Source organism: Sapajus apella, unplaced genomic scaffold, assembly GCF_009761245.1.
Source record: "Sapajus apella isolate SASKATOON/1434 unplaced genomic scaffold, GSC_monkey_1.0 scaffold73, whole genome shotgun sequence".
NCBI classification, from domain to species: Eukaryota; Metazoa; Chordata; class Mammalia; order Primates; family Cebidae; genus Sapajus; species Sapajus apella.
In genome coordinates this window covers 7,217,320-7,238,549 of record NW_022437013.1, presented here as the reverse complement: position 1 = coordinate 7,238,549, position 21,230 = coordinate 7,217,320, and the positions used below count along the sequence as shown (strand labels likewise).

General features: G+C 39.0%; 1 protein-coding gene across 2 annotated transcripts in view; it reads left to right on the top strand.

The window, feature by feature from the left end:
* Positions 1–10,714: 10,714 nt before the first annotated feature.
* The window catches only part of VSIG1 (V-set and immunoglobulin domain containing 1), a 31,695-nt gene continuing 21,179 nt past the window's right edge, over positions 10,715–21,230 (top strand). Inside the window, exon 1 of one of the 2 annotated variants that reach the window (XM_032250887.1) lies at positions 10,715–11,121. In XM_032250887.1, coding sequence (XP_032106778.1) covers positions 11,073–11,121 — 49 coding nt within the window. In that variant the 5' untranslated portion in view covers positions 10,715–11,072. The remainder of the gene's footprint in view (positions 11,122–21,230) is intronic. The other variant, XM_032250886.1, reaches the window with a different exon arrangement.

The window sequence follows — 21,230 nt, the reverse complement described above, 5'->3', positions numbered from 1 at the left end:
TGTCATCATTAAGTATAGGCATCATGCCGTACGATTGGATCTCTTAGTGTTTGGCAAGTTGCCATTCTGACTTAAAGGTTTAACTGGATACTTACAACAGCAGTCAAGGCTCTCAAACTAGGGCCTCTGCTTCATTTCCAGCCTTGCTCCTACCAACATTTCTCCTTCCCTGACATTCTCTGACCCAATACAGTAAAGCTGTTGCCCAGAGGAGCCTCGTTCTTGCACATGTTGTTCCCTCTGCTTGAAGTGCCCTTCTCCACATCCCCACTTCAGTTTTCTTTTCCTGACTAACATCTTCCATTCTTCAAGGGCCATCTCCTTTGAGAAGCCCTCACCAATTTCTTCTTGTGCTTCCAAAAACCCTAGATAGTACTTCCTCTACTGTATTGTCATTTCATGTCAACTCATCTTTCTTTTCTGCTAGACTAGCTGGGAAGCCTGAGACATAAGAGAATGCAAGAAATATTTCTTTGGAAAATGAATAAATGGAATGAACCTATGTTTACAAAGTCACTTTCATATATGTAAACATGCACTGCTTTTCTATCCAACCATCCAATTACTCAGCAAATATTTATTCAGCACCTATTATGTGCTAGGCCCTGTTCTAGGTGATGGGGATGCAGGAATGAACATACCAGACAAAGTCCCTGACCTCACAGAGCTCATATTTTAGTGCAGAAAGACACTGAACACAATATGTACTGTAATGTAAGATGATGATAAATGCTCTATGGAGAAAATGAAAGTAGGGCAAGGGGTTTGAGGGTGACAGGTGTGTAGAGCAACTGTGGAAGGGATCTCTGAGAAGGTGATACTTAAACAAAGATTTGAGGGAAGAGAGGGAGCAAAACCCTACGGACAACTGGAGAAGAGCATACCAAATGGAAGGAACAGCAAATGCAAAGGCCCTGAAGTGGGAGCATTTTTAGCATGTTGGAGGAATAGAAAGGAGGCCAGAGTGGCTACAGAGGGCTGAGAAAAGGGGAGAGTGGTGAGAGATAAGGTCATAGAGGCAACGGAGGACTAGACCATATGCCATCAACTTATCCAACCACCCATTGAACACATACCCTTGCTGAATAATGCGGTAAGAAATTTCAACCTTGCTGGGGTGAGTGGTTACAGTTCCAGGGAGCTATATGTAAGACAAAACAGCTTCTCCTACAGATAGATGCTTCCTTGGCTCTCTTCTTACCCAGAGGCCTTCCCACAAGGTTCTCAGATGCAGTTCTTACAAGAGACCAGGCACTGTTTGCCTTGGGAGGGTCATGAACTGATGGAAATTGACCAAAGTTGTTTCCTGCTGGTTGGGGCTGGGACCAGGCTATGTACCTCCGCCCAGTTATTCATCAGATACGCTGCTGCGTGAAACCATTCTCAAGTTTCCCTCCTTTGCACCTCTCCCTCTCCCCAGAAGTCACACCAAAAGGATCAGGAGACCCATATTCTACTCTCTGCTCTGTCGCTACAAGCAGTGAGATCAAGGGCAGGTTTGCAGCTCTGTGAAAATGAAGGGCCTGAACTTGTTCTAGTGCTTTTAGGTCACCTCTGTGTCTTAATGCTTTCTGCATGGTGGGCCACCTGAGTTCTAATCCTGGAAGTGGATCTTTTGTGACCCTCCTCGTGCTGCTGCACCCAGGTGTAAACACAGCTGGGCTGCTTATTGAGAAGCAGTGCAGGTAGTGGGGTTTGACTAGAGCCCCAATGTCTCTTCTCCTAAACGTCTCTTTCCACACTGCATGTCCTGACATTCCTGTCATTAGTCATTCCCACAAAGGTGGGAGACCGTCTCCAGGGGTAATGCCTAGGAGCCAGCAGGTCTGAACGCCTGCCCTGCCCAGATGGGGCTCAGTCATCCTCTTGGAGAGCAGAAAGGAAAGGCATCTCTCCAGAGGGGCGTGACACAGGAGCTGAGACTGTTAGAAAACCACTGGGGGAGGCTCATGTGGAGCTTACTACTGAGTGTCCCCGAGCAGCTCCAGATCACAAAGAGCCAGGGGAAATTAGAATGCTTACAGCCTGAAAAAAGCCTTAACAGATGAGGGCTCTGGAGAAATACTTAGTCAATCTCACGGTTTGGTTTAGGGCTAGCTGCTGTGTAAATAATTCTTCAGATGTGGATTTTTTAGATTGTGAGGCACAGTTGAATCCACTAAACAAGCAGAAAAAGGAGGACACGGTTTATTTGTCTGGCAACTCAGAGGAAGGCTACACATTCTTGCTTCGCTAATCTCAGCTCTGGCCTTCCCCCAGAATTGCTGCTGCAAAGGATTGTGGGAGCCCTAAGTCCTCCTTCCTATTAGAAGGGCTGAAGTGGGCAGGAAGACTTGAGGCAGTGGAGGAGGTTTTGGGGATGGGAGTGCTTGTATAGCCCAGTGACCCAGCACCTCAGGTCAGGGGGACCCTGGCTAGGAGAGGAAGGCAGATATTTTCTCTTGAATTCTAAGACAGCATCCCGTGAACTCAGTCAGGTCTGGGTTCCAGACCCAAATTGCTTCCTTTATAAGCTCTCTTTGAAAATATAATGGCATATTAGGATCCAAGATGTTCCTCTGACTTTAAACTAGGAGTCACAAGATCACACAAAGTGGGCCAGGTATAAGCAGCAGGGAGTGGAGGGAGTGTGGGAGCTGGCGGCAGCCACTGCTCTGATATCCTCAGTTGTTGACATGGTGTCATCTGCCTGGATGGCCACATCTACCAGGTGTTCCTTTTTTCGATAGATCTTTATACAATGATTTTAGTAATTTCCCACATTTCGGTGTTGACAATGAATTACTTTTGCATGTATACCACAAGCATATCGAGAGCACTTACTATCTGCAGGCACTGTTTTAAGCACTTCACAAATAGTAACTTAGATAGTTTTGTATAACAATCTTATAGGTAAGTTTTATTATACCTTATTTTGTGAATGAGGAAAATGAAGCACATAGAAATTAAATAATTTCCCTAAGTTCTCCTGGCCACTAAGTGGCAGAGCCTGGGTTTAAAGCCAAGCTGCCCGATTCTATCGTCCATACACTTTGTTGCTAGGCTATGTTGCCTCTCATTAAAACCAAAGACAGCAGAAACAAAACACGTACAAAACATGTGCAAAACACTGTACAGGACTAAAACCAAACAGACAAAGGAACAATAATAAAAAAAACACCCAGACCTTTTATTTGTTTCCTCTGATTTAAACCACATAAAACAGAATTTGCCGTCTTTGTCATTTTCTCCTGCTTTTGTGTCTACTTTCTACAGCCCTTCATGCCTAACTCCCATCTTAACAATTGTTGTTGTTGTTGTTTTTAGATGGAGCCTTGCTCTGTTGTCCAGGCTATAGTGCAGTGGTGTGATCTTGGCTCACTGCAACCTCCGCTTCCCGGGCTCAAGTGATTCTCCTGCCTCAGCTTCCCAAGTAACTGAGATTACAGGCATGCACCACCAAACCTAGCTAATTTTTTTGTATTTTTAGTAGAGCTGGGGTTTCACCACATTGGCCAGGCTGATCTCAAGCTTCTGATCTCAACTGATCTGCCTGCCTCAGCCTCCCAAAGTGCTGGGATTACAGTAACAAATTTTTTTTTTTTTTTTTTTTTTTTGAGACAGAGTCTTGCCCTTTTGCCAGGCTGGAGTGCAGTGGCACGATCTTGGCTCACTGCAACCTCCACCTCCTGGGTTCAAGCAATTCTCTGTCTCAGCCTCCTGAGTAGCTGGAATTATAGGCACCCACCACCACGCCCAGCTAATTTTTTGTATTTTTAGTAGAGGCGGGGTTTCACCATGTTGGCCAGGCTGGTCTCAAACTTCTAATCTCAAGTAATCTGCCTGCCTTGGCCTCCCAAAGTGCCAGAATTACCGTAACAGTTCTTTTTTTGAGACGGAGTCTCACTCTGTCACCAGGCTGGAGTGCAGTGGTGCAATCTTGGCTCACTGCAACCTCCACCTCCCAGGTTCAAGCAATTCTCTGCCTCAGCCTCCTGGGTAGCTGGGATTACAGGTGCCTGCCATGACGCCCAGCTAATTTTTGTAGTTTTAATAGAGAGGGGGTTCATTTACCTCTCTGAACTTCATTTTCTTCATCTGTAAAATGAGGAGTATAACTAATACTTCCTTTATATGATTATTGCGAAACATAATACATAAGAAATGCTTCAGCCAGGGCTGTCATCTAGTATGTCATCAGCATTTGGTAGCTCTTATTACTATGTCACAGGTACCATTAATCAGCTTGGGTATCTGTGAAATGCTTCAATTTCTTGGATTCAAAAAGATATCTATTTTTTAGGGTTAATTCCACTCACGTATGGGCATTTTTAGAAAGTGTTGGGTAGGACCGGTTGAAAAATACAGGGCACTGCCATCATAGAAATAGACTGTGGTTTTTTTGTGGCTCCGGTCAAGCTTAACCTCTTCAGAATTGAACGAATTGTAGTCGAGGACCTCTTTGTGTTGAATAGGGGTTGGGAGAGGTGCCACTGCACATACATGTGATTTTTTCCAGGCAGTCTCTGACATGTGTTTGTACAGTGCGTCAACACAAATTGCCTAGGAGTAGGCTTCCCCAAACAGTTTAATGTACATAGTACGTTGATTCACACTATCAGTTAACGTAGAGTTCCTGGTACTAACCCTCTCCAGCCTCCCTACTATCACTAGGTAAGCAATCCCAGGCTACTCAACACAAGCTGACTCATACTTATTGTTAAAACACAACTTGTAAAAAGAGAACTTTCTGCATGGTTCTTCCCACTAAAACAGGAAACAACGACATTCCAAATTCAAGATGACAGGAACCGCCATGGCCCTCCTTAAATGCACCCTTGAAATTCTCCTGCTCCACAGTCTTACTGAGGCCTACTTCTGGCACTTTTCTGGAGGCTTCCGGAGGACTCCCAGGAAGGTGTCCAGAGGGCACATTTAGGGACTGTGTGGTCACACTACGTTCATCACTGAGAAATATTCCTGTCCTTATGCACGGGGATGGCAGGGAGAAGAGGGACTTTCACTGCATAACAACATCAAAGAATTCACTTGAGTTTCTCTTACTGTGAGAATCCCTAGTCTGAGACTCCCAGCTTCTTCGTTTAGAGAGCTGCAGAATTATGTGCTGCTTCCTCTTCTTTTATGGTTTCTAAAGTAACTCAGTCTTAATATGGAATAAGAAAGTTTGTTGTTGTTATTGATGGTGATGATTATATGATTTGGGGCTTGTTTTTCAACAAATATGCCAGATTATGCACATCCAAATGAGGGTCACCCCTCCAAAGAGTCACTTTGAAAGATCATGAACTTGAAAAAGTGAATTCACCAAACATCTCTTAAATACTTTTTATGTGCCAATACCAGGCCAGGTCCTTAAAGCCACAGTAAGTTAACCATAAGCTAAGAGCACATGCTCTGGAGCCCACTGACTTGGGCTGAGGTCCTGGCCCTGGTGTTTATGTCATCTTCTGAAAATCCCTTTCTGAGCCTCAGTTTCAGAAATAAGGTGGCTACTAGGAAGTGAAACCTTGATCAACCATAGCCATACTTGTGAGGAGGATGACCAACAGCCATTTCGCTACTGGGAACTGGTAAAGCAAGATAAAAATAGCTACTCACTAGACATATGCAGTAAAGAACAGGGAGAGGGAGCCAGTAGGTATCATCCACTGAAGAGAAGAGAACACTACCTAACTGCACGTGTGAAATAGGATATGGGCTACATAACGAGAATATCTGAGGTGAGTTGAGAGGGATGAGAAAGAGTCCTGAGTCTACCCTTTGTTATGTATGAGATTTCTACAAATTGTTTAATTTCCCTGTGTTTCATCTGTCTCACCTAAAAAATGGAGTTAAAACTACCTATTTCATAAGGCTGTTGAGATGATTCAATGAGGTAATGTGTATAAATAACTTAGCACAATAACTGGCCCAAAACAAGCACATGTGCATGTGTGCATGTAAAATCACTAAAACCCAGTCCCTATCCTCCTTAAAAGCTTGCTGTCTTAGAGCCACACAGAGGGCCAATACATGAACAGCTAGGACATACACTTCACCTGCTTTTTTAGGGATGGGAGTTTCAGTGTGTTGCTCATGATAACCTTAAACTGGGCTTCAGTTGTCTTTCTGCCCCAGCCTCCTGAGTAGCTGGTACTACAGGCACATGACACTGTGCCCAGCTTACTCTAAGTGTTGTGTGAGAGGTATCAAATTGTGCTGTAAATGTGAGATCACATCCTGTAGGGATCAGTAGACAATCCATGGAAGAGTGAACAATTGTGGTGAGTCTCCCGGGATGAGTAGAATTTTTGACAATTAGACTTAGTGGGGCGAGTAATCTAGGAGAAGGGAATGGAATTGCCTATATGAAGGCACAAGGGTGGAAAAGTGAGGATACATTCAGGTAACAGAGAGTATTCAGTTTTGTCTGGAGACCACTTTTGAGACTTCTGCCAGCTCTGACATTTTCTTGTGTTGTTACAAATAGCAGAAAATAGATGAGACAGGCCAGTTGGGTACCAGTTAAATGCTAGAATAAAATGTTTATGTCTAAGGAAAAGGATGATGAGGAGTCATGGAAGATTTTTTAGTATAAGGATAAGATTTGACTTTAGGAAAACTAATAATCTGGCAGGATTATAAAGGATGAATGACAAGTAGGAAGTTTGGAGGCCAGGAGATGGTCTAAGAGGCTACCGCAACTGTCTAAATGAGAGATAACAGGGGCTGAAGTGTGGCAGTGTGGCAGATGAGATGGAAAGGAGACGGACTGAAGAGAAGTTTCAGATCTATCCTCAGTAGGAACTGATACTCGTGTAATGGTGGGTGACTAAAAGTACAAGTCAAAGAATACTGCAGTGAAGGGCTATTATAATGAGGGCACCAGCAACAGTGGTTGGAAAGTGGCACAGGTTTGCAGGTGTGGGGAGAGAGAGTGATGTGTGAGGTGGAATTTGAAGTGCCAAGGGCCCCCTGAGAGGAGATGTGTGGCAAGCAGTTGGAAAAAGTAACAAGACTCAGTGACCCTGTGATTGCCCAAGGGGTTCTCATTGTTCAACTCCTACTTATGAGTAAGAACATGCAGTGTTTGGTTTTCTGTTCCTGTGTTAGTTTGCTGAGAATGATGGCTTCCAGCTTCATCCATGTCCCTGCAAAGGACATGGTCTCCTTGTGGAAGACAGTGTGGTGATTCCTTAAGGATCTAGAACCAGAAATACCATTTGACTCAGCAATCCCATTACTGGGTATATACCCGAAGGATTATAAAACATTCTACTATAAAGACACATGCACACGGATGTTTATTGCCGCACTATTTACAATAGCAAAGACTTGGAACCAACCCAAATGCCCATCAATGATAGGCTAGATAAAGAAAATGTGGCACATATACACTATGGAATAATATGCAGTCATAAATGCCTTTTTAAAAGTGGGCATGTGCCGGCCTAGTTGAAGATTCAACAAGAAGAGCAGTATGGCTAGAACAAAGTGAGAGGGGAAGTATGTAGAGTATGATCATCTTTATGTTTAAAAAAAACCTCCTCTCTGTGTGTGTGTGCGTGTGCATGTGTATATGCATAGAAAAAGGTCTGAGAAAAATGCTAAAGTCCTGTTGCTTCTGAGCCTGGGTAAGGGATTACATGTGTGAGTGAATGAATGGGACATTTTTCCTCTGTATCCTTCTTTGTCCTTTGAAATCCATTTGCTATCAAAATGTATTACTTTTGTAATTTCTAAGTTAAAAAATGAGGGAGAAATCAGATACCACATATTTCTGAAAGTTCCCAGGGAAGAATCCTGGGGGCAGTAGCATACTTGTTGCATTATAATCACACTGTGCCTCCGTGGTGTGATAGGAACAGCTTCTAATGCATGCTATGGTGACCTTGGGAAACACGCAGCATTTTTGAGCCTCAATTTTCTTATATAGAAAATCTAGGTAATACCTGACTTATTTATTGTATTGGAAAGTTGCAAAGATAAAATGTAAAATTGGTTTGAAAATTATAAAGCTCTGTAAAATGCAAAGGATATTTAATATTTCACATCCTAGTTAATGGCCCACTCTTTAAAGTAATAGTTCATAACCTCAAAATTCAGGTTCAAGCAGAGAATTTAAAGTCTCTTTTAAAATTTGTTGTAACAGAATTCTTCCTGTCCTGGTTAGGTCTTACATAGCAACGGTGTAGATATCTTACTTAATTATTCTGGAGTGTTTTGTGTTTGCATAAGATTTTGGTGCAGATGGGTTTGGGCAATATCCTTAAACCATACCCTCCGCTGCACTCAACTTAGGGCCAAACAACTTGGAGATACTAAATTAATTAGCAAGCTCTTACTTAGCACCTACTTTGTGCTTTGTAATCCCCTGTGGGTAGGTGACCAGACACCCACGTTTGTCTGGCACTGTTACTGTTTTTGCTGTCTTTCCCATGTAATTGCTAACAGTGCCCCTTTCCCTCTCAAAAGTGTCCTACTTTTAATGATCAATGGTCACTCTACTATAATCACCTGCGGGGTATGGAAGGAAACACAGGAAGACTCTGGCTTGCAAATGCCAGACTTACAAGTTTCTTTCCCCATCCCACCTCCTCACCACTGGAAATGTCAGTATTACTTCTAGGGAGGGGACATTGTGAAAACTGTGGGTCTTTTGGAGACTTGTTGGACTTAGAAGTCAAGGAAGAACCAAGCCTGAGAAGAGGTGGTGTGGAGCTCCAGAGGCCCACCCTACAAGTTGTCCTCCTTTGCAAAATCTTCTCCCTCAAACTGTTTCTTTATTGCATTGCCTAATCCTTCTGGTCAGAGATTTATTTGAGGAAAATAAACATTGTATTTTTAATAGCACAAACAGGTTGGGGAATGTTCAACGAAACTGATTTTTTTTCTTCTCCTGACATGGAGCTGATGTCTGCATATACAGGGGAAAGAGAGTGTTTTTGGGAGAAAGAGGGATGAAAAAGATAAAGTCATTTTGGAGCATGAGGTATTCTGGGGAGTGAGACTCCCCTTAGGGCAAACTAAGGACCCAGAGAGCCAGGGGGCCATGAAGGTAGGAGGCAGAAGGGAAGGTGGATGTCAGAGACATACAATAGTTATTTGGGGGAAAATACTGACTTGTGCACAACTCATTATCTTGGGAAATGAAAGGAACGTACTTTTTCTGTCACCTGCTGTTCCTCCTCATCCTCCACTGCATTATATAGCCCAGTACACAGAATTGAAGCCAGTGCTAGATTATGTGCTACATGCCTGACAGTGAGACTTGTATTATAATATTGCTTCTGCAGGAGTTCTTGGGTCCAATCAATGAGTTTATCACTACATCTTGGGACACACTCATTTTAATGTTGGGAACTGCCTTTATAAGACATGGTCCCTACCCTGGAGGAATTCACAGTCACTAGATTTAAGAGAGACCAGTTAATAAATAGGAAACTACTGGAGAATAATCAATTGTCAGCTGTAGGATATTGACTTTAAGTAAAATGCAAATTTATGCTAGGGGTGGTATGTCAGTTCATTAGAATTCTCCCATAGGACAGTATGACTGATCTATGCCAAGAATATCCTTGGATAGTAAGAGGAGGAAAGAGAAAATACTAAATAGTGATGGAAGTCACCTGGAGCCAACGTTTGGCATCAGACATGAGCACGGACAGGATAAGCTTCGAGGAGGAATCAGGCCTGATGGAAGCAAAATGGCTTTCTAAGAAGCAGTGGGACATTGGCATGGCTAAAGTAAGATGGGGTCAAACATTTCCTGTAAATTGAAGTTCATAAATTATATAACTTGAAACTTGTACACATTTCAGGTGACTGAACACTTTGAGGCAATAAATCTTGACATATTTTCTCAAGGGCACGATTTAATGTGGCTAAAGTTCAGATGAGGTGAGGATCAGATCTGGGAAGAATGGGAATCCATATTAAGGACTTTGGATTTGATGAAAGAGTCCATATATGGTGTTACTGGAAATGTTTCATTAGGGCTGGAACATTGGCCTGCAGCTGGCACACAGGATGAAGGTGGAAGAAGTCAGGGAGACCACTTAGGAAGCTGCTGATAGGCCAGGAGTGAGGAGCTGAGTACCTGGACCAAGAGGGAAGCAGTAGCAGATTGGAGAAGGAACACATCTGAGAGTCGCTATTGAGTTGGAAATGATCGGACTTAAAAATCACATGGGATGAGCCAGAGAAAGTCCTTAGGTTTCTCCGGGTAACTTAAGCCTGAAAGAAACACTATTAGAAGTTCATGTTCCCATGAAACTTCCTTACCTGTGGAGTCTCCCATGCCCTCCTGGTGAACCTCCATTTCTAAGGAAACCCTATAGCATCTATTGAATAACTTAATTCTGCAAAAATTCAGACTTCTCCAATGGAAGCCTTTAAGCGTGTATTCACTAACTTAATTTTGCAAAATTAGGTTAGCAGATACGTGCTATAAGGTTTCTAACCCGAGAGACAAGACTGTAATTCATTCTATTGCTAGTTTTGGTGGAGGGTAGTGACAATTGCCAGCGGTTCAAAAAAGAGTAACATGTCCGGAGTTTGTTCACACAGAAATGAATAGTTTTTAACTTCATAACCCCTGTGCCCTTCCTGTGAACCTCATCTCCACAGGAAACCTAGTACCAATTTACTAACTTAATTTGTAAAAGGAGGTTAGTGAATCAATGCTCTAAGACTCATGGAAATATTTGAAATTAATTAGCCTTGTCAGCTTTTATTTGCATAGACTCCCTTTCAACTGTATCCCTCAGCCCAAGTACAACTTTTTAGTAAGATTGATTTTAAACAATGAGACTTAGAGAATCTGTGTACAAGGAGCTTGAATAATTTAAATGCGTGGGTTTATTATTAACACAGCAGCAAATATATCAAGGAAACACGCCCCATGAAAAGTGTTTCAAAGTAACACAAATCTGTTCTGAGAAAGGTCTATACACAGTAAGTAAGCCCAAAGAGGCATATTTGCTTGGCGATGCCCAGCAGATAAGCCTGGCAAACCTTGCTGTGATTGAAGAAGCCAATTTGAGGCTCAGCCTAGTCCAGGCAAGCTGCTGGCACCTGCTGCTCTCCACACAATGGTGTTCGCATTTTGGAAGGTCTTTCTGGTCCTAAGCTGCCTTACAGGTAAGGAAAGGATCTCCGAACCACCAAAGATAATTGGAAACGAAATTTCCATAATTTCATTAAGATAATTTAAACAAAAATTGGGTATTTTTATATATAATTTTCCTCTCCTGCACTTCAAATGAATTGTGATTAGTATGCTGAGTGAAATAATTTTCAGAACTCTTGCTTAGCAGACATATGCCATGCTGATATTTTAGGAGGGCAAGCCCATAATGCAGTTGTTTTATGGAGCTTCTGAATGGAAATTTTCTCAGAAAAAATAATAGTTTATTTCTTTACTTAGTTTGAAAAATGAACAAATGAACTTACTCAGAAACCAAAGTTTGTGCTAGGGATAATTTTGTCTCTGTTTTACTTACTTTAGTGTTTCCTTTAAGTTCGGTGGTTGACTTGCCTTGCTCCGTCAGGCAGAGCCTGGGTTGGAGGGCCTGACCTGGCTTACACGTGGGAAGAAAATAAATTTACCAAGTGCTTTACTGGCTAATATTTCTTAGGGAGTTGTGGTTTTCCAATCTTAAGACTGTATTTTGGAAAATATGTGAGTGAGTTATGGCGCACAATATGGGTGATTTTAGGTATCTGAACAGAAGAAAATCAATTTTGGAATCAAAATACTGATGTTAGTTATATCTCCGAGAGATCACTAATTCCAAAAATCCCTTGGCTAGTTTTTTCAAATATCAGATACATTTTGCATCTGTTCTTGTGATAAGTTAGGTCCATAGTAAATGCAATAATATTGTTTATCCAAAACAGGATTTTTTTTTTTTTTTGAGATAGAGTCTTGCTCTGTTGCCCAGGCTGGAGTGTAGTGGTGTGATCTTGGCTCACTGCAACCTCTGCCTCCCGGGTTCAAACAATTCTCCTGACTCAGCCTCCTGAATACCTGGGACTACGGGTGCATGCCACCACGCTTGGCTATTTTTTTGTGTTTTTAGTAGAGACGGGGTTTCACTATGTTAGCTAGGATGGTCTTGATCTCCTGACCTCATGATCCGCCCATCTTGGCCTCCCAAAGTGCTGGGATTACAGGCGTGAGCCACTACACCTGGCTTAATATTACTATTAGTAATATTAAGCAGTCATTAGAATAAGGTTTACTAGGCACGTTTAATGACATAAGAAAATGCCCAGGATATAATATTAAGTGAAAAAGCAGGATACACACACATGCCTAGAATAAATTACTAGAAGGTTATATACTAAAGTGCTCATGGTGGTTGCCTCTGGGTGATGGGATTATAGATTATTTTAATTTTATTCTCCAGCTTTTCATACTTCCTGGGTTTTCTACAAAGAACATTATGCTATTTTTGAAATTAGAAAAAAAGTGTTACTTATCAAAATGATCTCATGTTTAGAAATAGTTCTTTAAATGTTCATTACTAAATGTTTAAGCATAGATGTTTTATGGAATCAAATATCACCAGAAGGCAGACTGCATTTGTTGAGTGACCTAACTAGGCCCTAGAGCTGGAAACACGTGTTTCTATTTTCCCTTCTCCTCAGGAATATTCATTTAAATTTAACTTTAGTTATGAAAGTTTTGGTCTCTTCATAAAGGGTTTCCAGTCATTAGCCAGTTGGGTTGACACCTGGGCCTTCTGCGTCAGCCCTCTAAGATCATACCTGCTTCCCTATGAGAGACCTTGCCCTGGCCCATACTAGACACAGGGTTTGGAAAGGTTGTAAGAACAATTTGTTTGTTTGCTTACTGTACGTAACATACATGTAATTTTTACTGATTATAAATGTAATGTACGATCATTATAGAAGGGTTGGAAAATATGGAAATTTAAAATAAAATAAAAATCATCTGTAATTTTACCACTCAGATTTGGGTGAATTATCATTCTTTTCAGGTGTATATATTACATTTTAAAAATTGGGTTTACTCCTTGTATACTTTTTTATTGTTTAAAAAATTATTTAGTATGATGTCAGGATCTTACTGGATTGGGACTTTTAGAACAAGGCCCAATCAAAGTGACCAGTAAATACTTCAGAGTGTTTTTCTTAAGTTCCTATATAACTTGTTTTCTTGGTATATAGTGTACACTGTATACCTATACATGTATTATCTTGTTGGCCCAAAGCAAAATATGGTAGTGTCAGTACAGCAAATTGTGGTATGATATATTGTCATTTTCTGTGCTTACATATGTATTGAAGTCAAAGAAAGGATCACTTTAGTAGTTTACACCTGTCATTAGCAGTGTTCATCAGTTGATCTGGACAACCAATAATGTTTCCTTCAATGTGCAATTTGATGTTCTTCCTGGACTTGTTTTGGAGAGAATGTCACTTTTTGGTGTTAAGCATGGTGTCTAACACATAGTGGGTGCATAGTAAATGTTTGTTGAAAGAATGAATTACTTTCCCAGATTCCAAACATTCAGACATGATTTTCATATACGTAATTAAAATCGATTTTGGTATAACTAAACAGGATGGATTTTGATTAAATCTAAATATTTTCAATGACTTCTTAGGAATTCTTAGGTTAAATTCTAATTCAAGAAAATGAGTTTTAATCAAACTGTTTTTACTACAAAAATTTTATGCATATCATTTTAGGTACTTGTAATATGTATTAGTCACCTCTTAGAAAGATATGTTAATGTGGGTTTCATTTTCTGGAGGTATATGCTATGCATTTTAAAGCAGTAATATATTTGAACTTGGAGTTTGCAGTCAAATCCAAAAAAGTGAGTAATCATTTGATTATACTATTTCCTAACTCAAAATGAAGCAATTATATATGAAGTTGCTGGAAATTAAATCACTTCAAATGCAATAGATTAAATGTGGCTATTTGGGGGATATTTTGCTGTAGTATATTAGGAGAATAATAATCCTATAAACAAAATGCTTTCCACATTGCAGGCATTAAATAGATGAATGAACAATCACTACCAGAACAGAGGACATTTAAAAATATTTTAAAATGCTGATTAATTTAAGTGTGTACATCTTGGATTATTTTTCTTGAATAAGAAGCAATGGTTTTTAAAAGAGTTTCAACCAAATGTGCCTTTTTGTTTTGTGTTGTTTTTCAATTTCGTCAGGTCAGAGAGGGACATTGCATTCTTGAGTTTTGTTTAAATCAGATACTAATCTTTACTTTGCTATTTATTCACAGTCCTGTTAATACAGAGATTTTTCTGACTTATTCAATTTTTAAATAATTTCTTAACTTAGAATGACTTAATCCAAAGGAAGATAACTTTTTTCCCTGACACTCACAGAGTCACCTCCAGTTTAGGACTAAATTTGCACTGTCCATTGTCCACATGTGGCTATTGAAATTTAAACTAATTCAGATTAATGAAAATTGTAAAGTTAGTTCCTCAGTTTCTCTAGCCACATTTCAGGTATTCAATAACTCTGTGTGGGCTACTGAATTGGATGGTGCAGAGACAGAACATTTCCATCATCACAGAAAGTTCTGTTCGACAGCACTGGAAGGATGAGCTCAGAGGTTTTAAGTAATATGCATTAATTGAATGATGTGACATTTTAAAAAGACTTATCTGGAAATATACAGCTTTTAGCTCTGAAGTGTATCATCACTATATCTTGGTTGGATAATGTCTGAAAACCATCTTTTCTTCAGAATTTAATTTGTTATGATGCTAAAAATTAAGAATCTGGGCAATAAAATAGTTTGGAGGTTTTGCTTTGCCAATTGTTACTTATTTACAGGACAATGTGTAGTACCTAAAAAAAATATTGTCTCACTTTAAAATTTGAAATTACCATCCTAATTCCAAGGAGATATTATTAAGCTTTTGCAGATTTATATATCTTCTATATTTAAAATGTTAGAAATGTTTGAATCAGATTTATATTTCCCAAATCCCTGATTTTCTTTCATCTCCATTCTGGTCTGTGCTGTAAATGGCTTCCTGCTACACTGACATGGCAGAGATTGTGTCTGTCGGGTTCATTACCATTTCCCCAGTGTTTAGCACTGTTTGTGGCACAAAATGGGTGCTCAACTGGTATTTGTTGCTAGGCTCCACAGCCTCTTCCATGGCTTGACTTGTGTGACTACTGTGTGTACTGTGGCATCAAGTACTTTTTCTAAGAGTGGCCTCCAAAGGAGGTTTGTGGGGTTTTGTATATTTGTTTGTTTTGCCTTACCTGTTCATAAATTGTCACCCTTAGCCAATCTCATAACAGATACTGGGTCCCATACTAGAGAACAAAAATTATGGGCAAGTGATATCTGTAAAATCTCTGTTTTTAAGGAATAGGTCTGGGAACGTTAAGGGCTACCAAATCCCTAGTTTTATCATTTTTATTTTGGACACTTTAAAGACATTTGGAAGTCATCATTTAAACTCAGCCAGAGATGTGGCTAACTTCCAGGAGAAATTAAATGGGCTCCTTGAGAGTGGGAGGGAACCATCTTTCTCCAATGAAGTTTTTGTTGGAAAGATTAACTGCTTTCTGAAAGCCAATTTCCTTTTTGGAGGAGGCATTATGGAAACCAGGAAAGCATGGGGTGGAGAATATTGGAAGGAGGGAAACTGTATGGAGATAAAAGTGCTGCATTTGTGTCTGCATTCAGGCACTTTCCTTAATTTATCAATACATCAGTTGCCATGTAAACAGTCAGCTTCTCGCAGACAAGCAGCTGGACCAGGTGGCCTGGCTGTGACAGAGAACAGAGATATTGAATCCAAGAAACCAAGAGTAATCAGTGAAATGGTTTGCTTTTCTTTTACTTTTTAAAAATGTTTGTAAATCCTTTACATTCTTTTTATCTGACTGCTATCATTAAGTAAGAAAAATATGAAATAAAGAAGTCTTTGGGTATACAAAATTGGGAAGATGGACAGAAATTAGTCCCTCTGTGCAAGTTCCTCTGGGTCTCTCATAATTTCTGTATCTTCCTCTTCCCACTCCCAACTCTCTACCACCCTCTATGACCCTGCAGGCAGCTAGGGCAGCATAGAGAGCATCGCTTGAACTTGACTTTCTCTTCCAGTGCTTGCCTGCCAATCCTACGTCCCTTCTTTGAGAAACTTCATAGTCTTTGACATTGCAATGGATAATAACCAGTTAATCAGATGAGCTAGTGACTCTATAGTGCTCCCCAAGGTGCCATCTCCTAAAATAGCCCTTTGGAAAGTGCTCATATAGAACTGAGAATTTTAGTGTAGTGGCAGGCTGGATTTGGGTAGGAAGCCCTTCAGTGGTCCTCCAAATCCTATGGAAAGCTCAATTACTTTACCTTTCTGTAAAGCCAACAGTTCTCAAAATTTGTGGTCTCAGGACAATTTTACACTCTTGGAAATTGAGGGAGATTTCTGGTCTGGACATGTGGTACAGACCTGTTTTTCATTGTTTCTCCCTGCTAAGCACAAGTATGAACCCTGGAAATAATGCAAAAGACAACCAGGGGAAATCTCTGAAATGTGGTAAGAAGAAGGCAAACTGCTTTGGGACCCAGGGAAAAACAAAGAGCAAGGGTATCCTATGTTTCCTACCCAGCAGATGAAAGGGACCTAGTCTCAGCAATTTCTGATACGCAACCTAACAACAGAGGGCAGCCCAGGTAAGCTTACTCCTCCCTCAGAGTCCCTCTGACAACATAAGGTGGGCCCAACACCATAGGTAAGGGGGGATCTTCAGAAACCTCACCAACAACAGTGGACAAAAGAAGCATTTGCCTTCTCCCTGGGCCTGAGATGCCCCACTTTCATCTAGAGATATCGAGGTGGGAAGGTAGAACAGACAAGGGGAATAAAGTGATGGCAAGTGGCCCAGTCTGGGAGGACTCTGTCTTAGTGGGTATATGACTATCCTTGCCTACCCGTAGAGACACCAATAGTGCAGGGTGCCAGTAGAAATGTCTCAACATACCTACCTCCACTGAGAGACACCTGGAAGCCTGACCTAGGGAAACCTTTCTGCTCCTTCAGGCAATATGATCTGGGACAAATGTCAGCTTCAGTGATACCAGATAAACCAAACAAAGAAAAACAATACTGAAAATTAACTGCTGTTAGAACAACAGACCACAAAAGTAAGCCAACACCTGCGTGTGAAGCATAAATAACGTGATTGACTGCAAAAACAAAAAAAAAAAATGTAAATAAGAGTTTCTTAACAAAGTAGACAAAATGTTCAATCAAAAATCATCTGTTATACCAGAATCAAGTAAATCACAATTTGACTGAGAAAAGGCAACTATTGTCAACATTGAGATGAATCGGATGTTGGAATTATCTGACAAGGATTTCAAAGTAGCCATCATAAAAAATCAATTAACATCTTAAGTAAAAAAAAAAAAAAAAAAAAAAAAAAAAAGGAAACTTCCAGAAAAGGAAAAGAAGTTATAAAAATATAATAAAGAAGGAAATTCTGTCATTTGCTACAGCATGGATGAACCCGGGAGATATTATGCTAAGCGAAGCAAGCCAGACACAGAAAGACAAACACCACATAATCTCACTTATATGTGAGATCTAAAAGAGTTGAACTCAGAATTAGAGTAGAATTGTTATCAGGGACTGTGGCTTGGAGGGAGTGGGGAATGGGGAGAAGTTGACAAAAGGGTACAAAGTTCCGGTTACACAAGAGGAATAAGTTTTTAAGACCTATTGTGCAGCAAGCTGACCATAGTTAATAATGTATTGTGCATTTCAAAACTGCTAAAAGAATAAGATTTCAGTCTACACATGGGATACAGTGTACACTGCTTGGGTAATGGATGCACCAAAGTCTCAGAAATCACCACTAAAGAACTTATCCATGCAATCAAACACCACCTATTCCCCAAAAACCTATTCAAATAAAGAATAGATTTTAAATGTTGTGGTGACTCACACCTGTAATTCCAGCAATTTAGGATGCCAAGGCAGGGGGACCATTTGAGCCCAGGAGTCCAAGAACAGCCTCAGCAATGTGATTAAACCCCATCTCTACCAAAAATACAAAAAAAAAAAAAAAAAATAGCCACCCATGGTGGCATGCACCTGTGGTCCCAGCTACTTGGGATGCTGAGATGAGAGAATTTCTTAAGCCTGGGAGGCAGAGTTTGCAGCGAGCTGATGTCACACCACTGCACTCCAACCTGGGTGACAGAGTGAGACCCTGTCTGAAAACAAAACAAAAAAAGAGGATAAATATGTGAGGTGATGGATATGTTAATTAGCTTGATGTAATCATTCCACAGTATATACATATATTAAGATATCACATTGTAGCCCATAAAATACATGCAATCATTTTAATTAAAAATAAAAAGTTAAAAACAAGAATTTTAAAAAATACAGACTTCGCAATTGTCTACTATTTTTCTAAACACCCTTTTAATCTATAGGTTCATTCTCAATTTTCTTTTCTTTTCCCCTTGGAATTCTTTTTTGAATAAAACTGGCTTGGTTGTCCCCTCCCCTGAAAAAACAAATATAAATTATAGAACTGAAAAATAAAATAACGAAAATGAAAAACTTGCAGATGGACTCAATAGAAGAGCAGAGATGACAGAAAATAGAATCCATGTCTGGTGAAACTATCTTTCAGGTATTAAGGGGAAATAATTAACTTATCAGTTGAAGGAAAACAAAAAGATTTGTTGATAGCAGACATACTGTTAAAAAACAGCTAAAGGAATTTCTTCAAACAGAAAGTAAGTGATAAAAGGGCAATCAGGAAGGATGAAAGAACAACAGAAAGAGCAGAAATGTAAGTACATAAAATAGACTATCTTTTAACTCATGAGTTCTATAAATCATATTTGATGATTGAAATAAAAATTATAACACCATTTTGTACTCTATACTATGATATTTAAAAGTGGGCAAGGGAAAGGAAACTAAATGGAAGTAAGGTTTATATACTTCAATCAAAGTGGTAAAATATTGATATCAGTAGACTGTTATGACTCATATATGAATATTGAATACCCAGAGAAACCACTAGGAAAATTCTACAAAGATATGTATTTTAAAACATCAAATAAGTCAAGATGGAATAATAAAAAATGCTCATATAACTGCCAGAAAGGCAAGAAAAGGGAAACAGAAGAATAAGAACTAAAGGAAACAAACAAGAAACTAATAATAAAATAGCAAACAAGAATTAATGTATCAATAATTACATTAAATGATTATATTGGATGTGAATACAACTACAGTAGTCCCCTCTTATCTGTGGTTTTACTTTCTGAGGTTTCAGAAACCCATGGTACAGTACAATAAGGTATTTTGGGAGAAAGAGTGTGAGTGTCTGAACACAATCACATAATTTTTATTCCAGTATATTGGTATAATTGTTCTATTTATTAGTAGTTATTATTGTTAATCTCTTACAGTGCTTAATTTATAAATTAAACTTTATCATAAGTATGTGTGTATAGGAAAAAAAACATAGTATGCATCGGGTTCAGTACTATCCGTGGTTTCAGGCATCCACTGGGAGTCTTAGAATGTATCTACCTGGAATAAGGGGGAACTACTGTATATGCTACTCACAAGAAACTCACATGAACTTTGATGACATAGAGAGATTGCAAGTAAAAATATAGAAAAAGACGTACCATATAAGTATTAATATTTTAAAAATCTGGAGAAGCTTCATTAATATCTGATAAAGTAGACTTCAGAGCAAAGAAAGTTAAAAGAGATAAAGAGAGACATTACCTAATGATAAAAGGATCAACCCAGCAGGAAGATATAATGATCTTTAATGAGTACACACCAAACAACTAAGTCTCAAAATTCATGAACAAAAACTGATCAAGCTAAAACAAGAAAGAGACAAATCCCCAGTTATAGTTGGGAACTTCAATACCCCCTCTCAGAAACTGATAAATCTACTAGACAGAACATCAGTAAATACATGGAAGATCTGAAAAAGACAACCAACTAACAGAATCTAATTGAATATTTTTATGATTTTATATTGATTTATTCATAATGGTTTTAAATTATATCTCTATGTATAGAACACTCCACCCAACAAAAGCAGAACACACTTTTTTAAGGCACCTACAGAACATTCACTGAGATAGATCATGTGCTTGGTCATAAAAAGAAAACTTAAACAAATTTAAAATAATTGAAATCATACAGAGTATATTCTCCGACCACAATGCAATTAAACTAGAAATCAGTAACACAAAAGTTCCAAATACATGGAAATTAAACAACACTCTTTTAAATAATCAATGGATCAGAGAGAAAATCTCAAAATGAATTTAAAAAAATACATAGAACTCAATGAAAATGAAAACACAACGTTTTGAAACATGTACCATGTAACTAAAGCAATTCTGACAGAGAAATTTATAACATGAAATGCTTACATTGGAAATAAAGAAAGGTCTTAAGTCAATAATCTAAATTTCTACATCAAGGATCTATAAAAGAAGACCAAAATAAACCAAAACAAGCAGAAGGAAGGGAATACTAAAGAGCTGAAATCAAATAACTTGAAATAGAAAAACTATAGAGAAAAATAAATGATAAAAAAATTACTTTTTTGAAAAAAAATCAATAAAACTGGCAAACATCTAGCAAGACTAATAAAAAGAGTTAAGATCCAAATCACTAATATCAGAAATGAAACATGGAATATCACTATAGATCCTGCAGTCATTAAAAAGATAATGAGAGAATATTATGAACAACCTTACATTCATACATTTGACAACTTAGAAGAAAGTGGCCAATTTCTCCAAAACAGCAAACCACTAGAACTCATCCAATATGAAATAGATAATCTGAATAGCTCCATAACCATTAAAGAAATTGAATTCATAATTTTAAAAGCTCCTATAATAGAAATCATCAGGCCTAGATAGCTTCAGCAAATAATCCTAGCAAAGATTCAAAGAATAATTAAGATCAATTTTACACATTCTCTTCCAAAAAATAGACGAGGAGGGAACACTTCCATCTCATTTTATGAGGCCAGTATTATCCTGATACCAAAACCAGACAAAAACAGTACAAAAATAGAAAACTACAGGCCAATATCTTTCTCATGAACCTTGACGCAAAAATCCTTAGCAAAACACTAGCAAATTGAATCCAACAATGTATGAAAATAATTATACACCATGACCAAATAGGATTTATTTCAGGCTT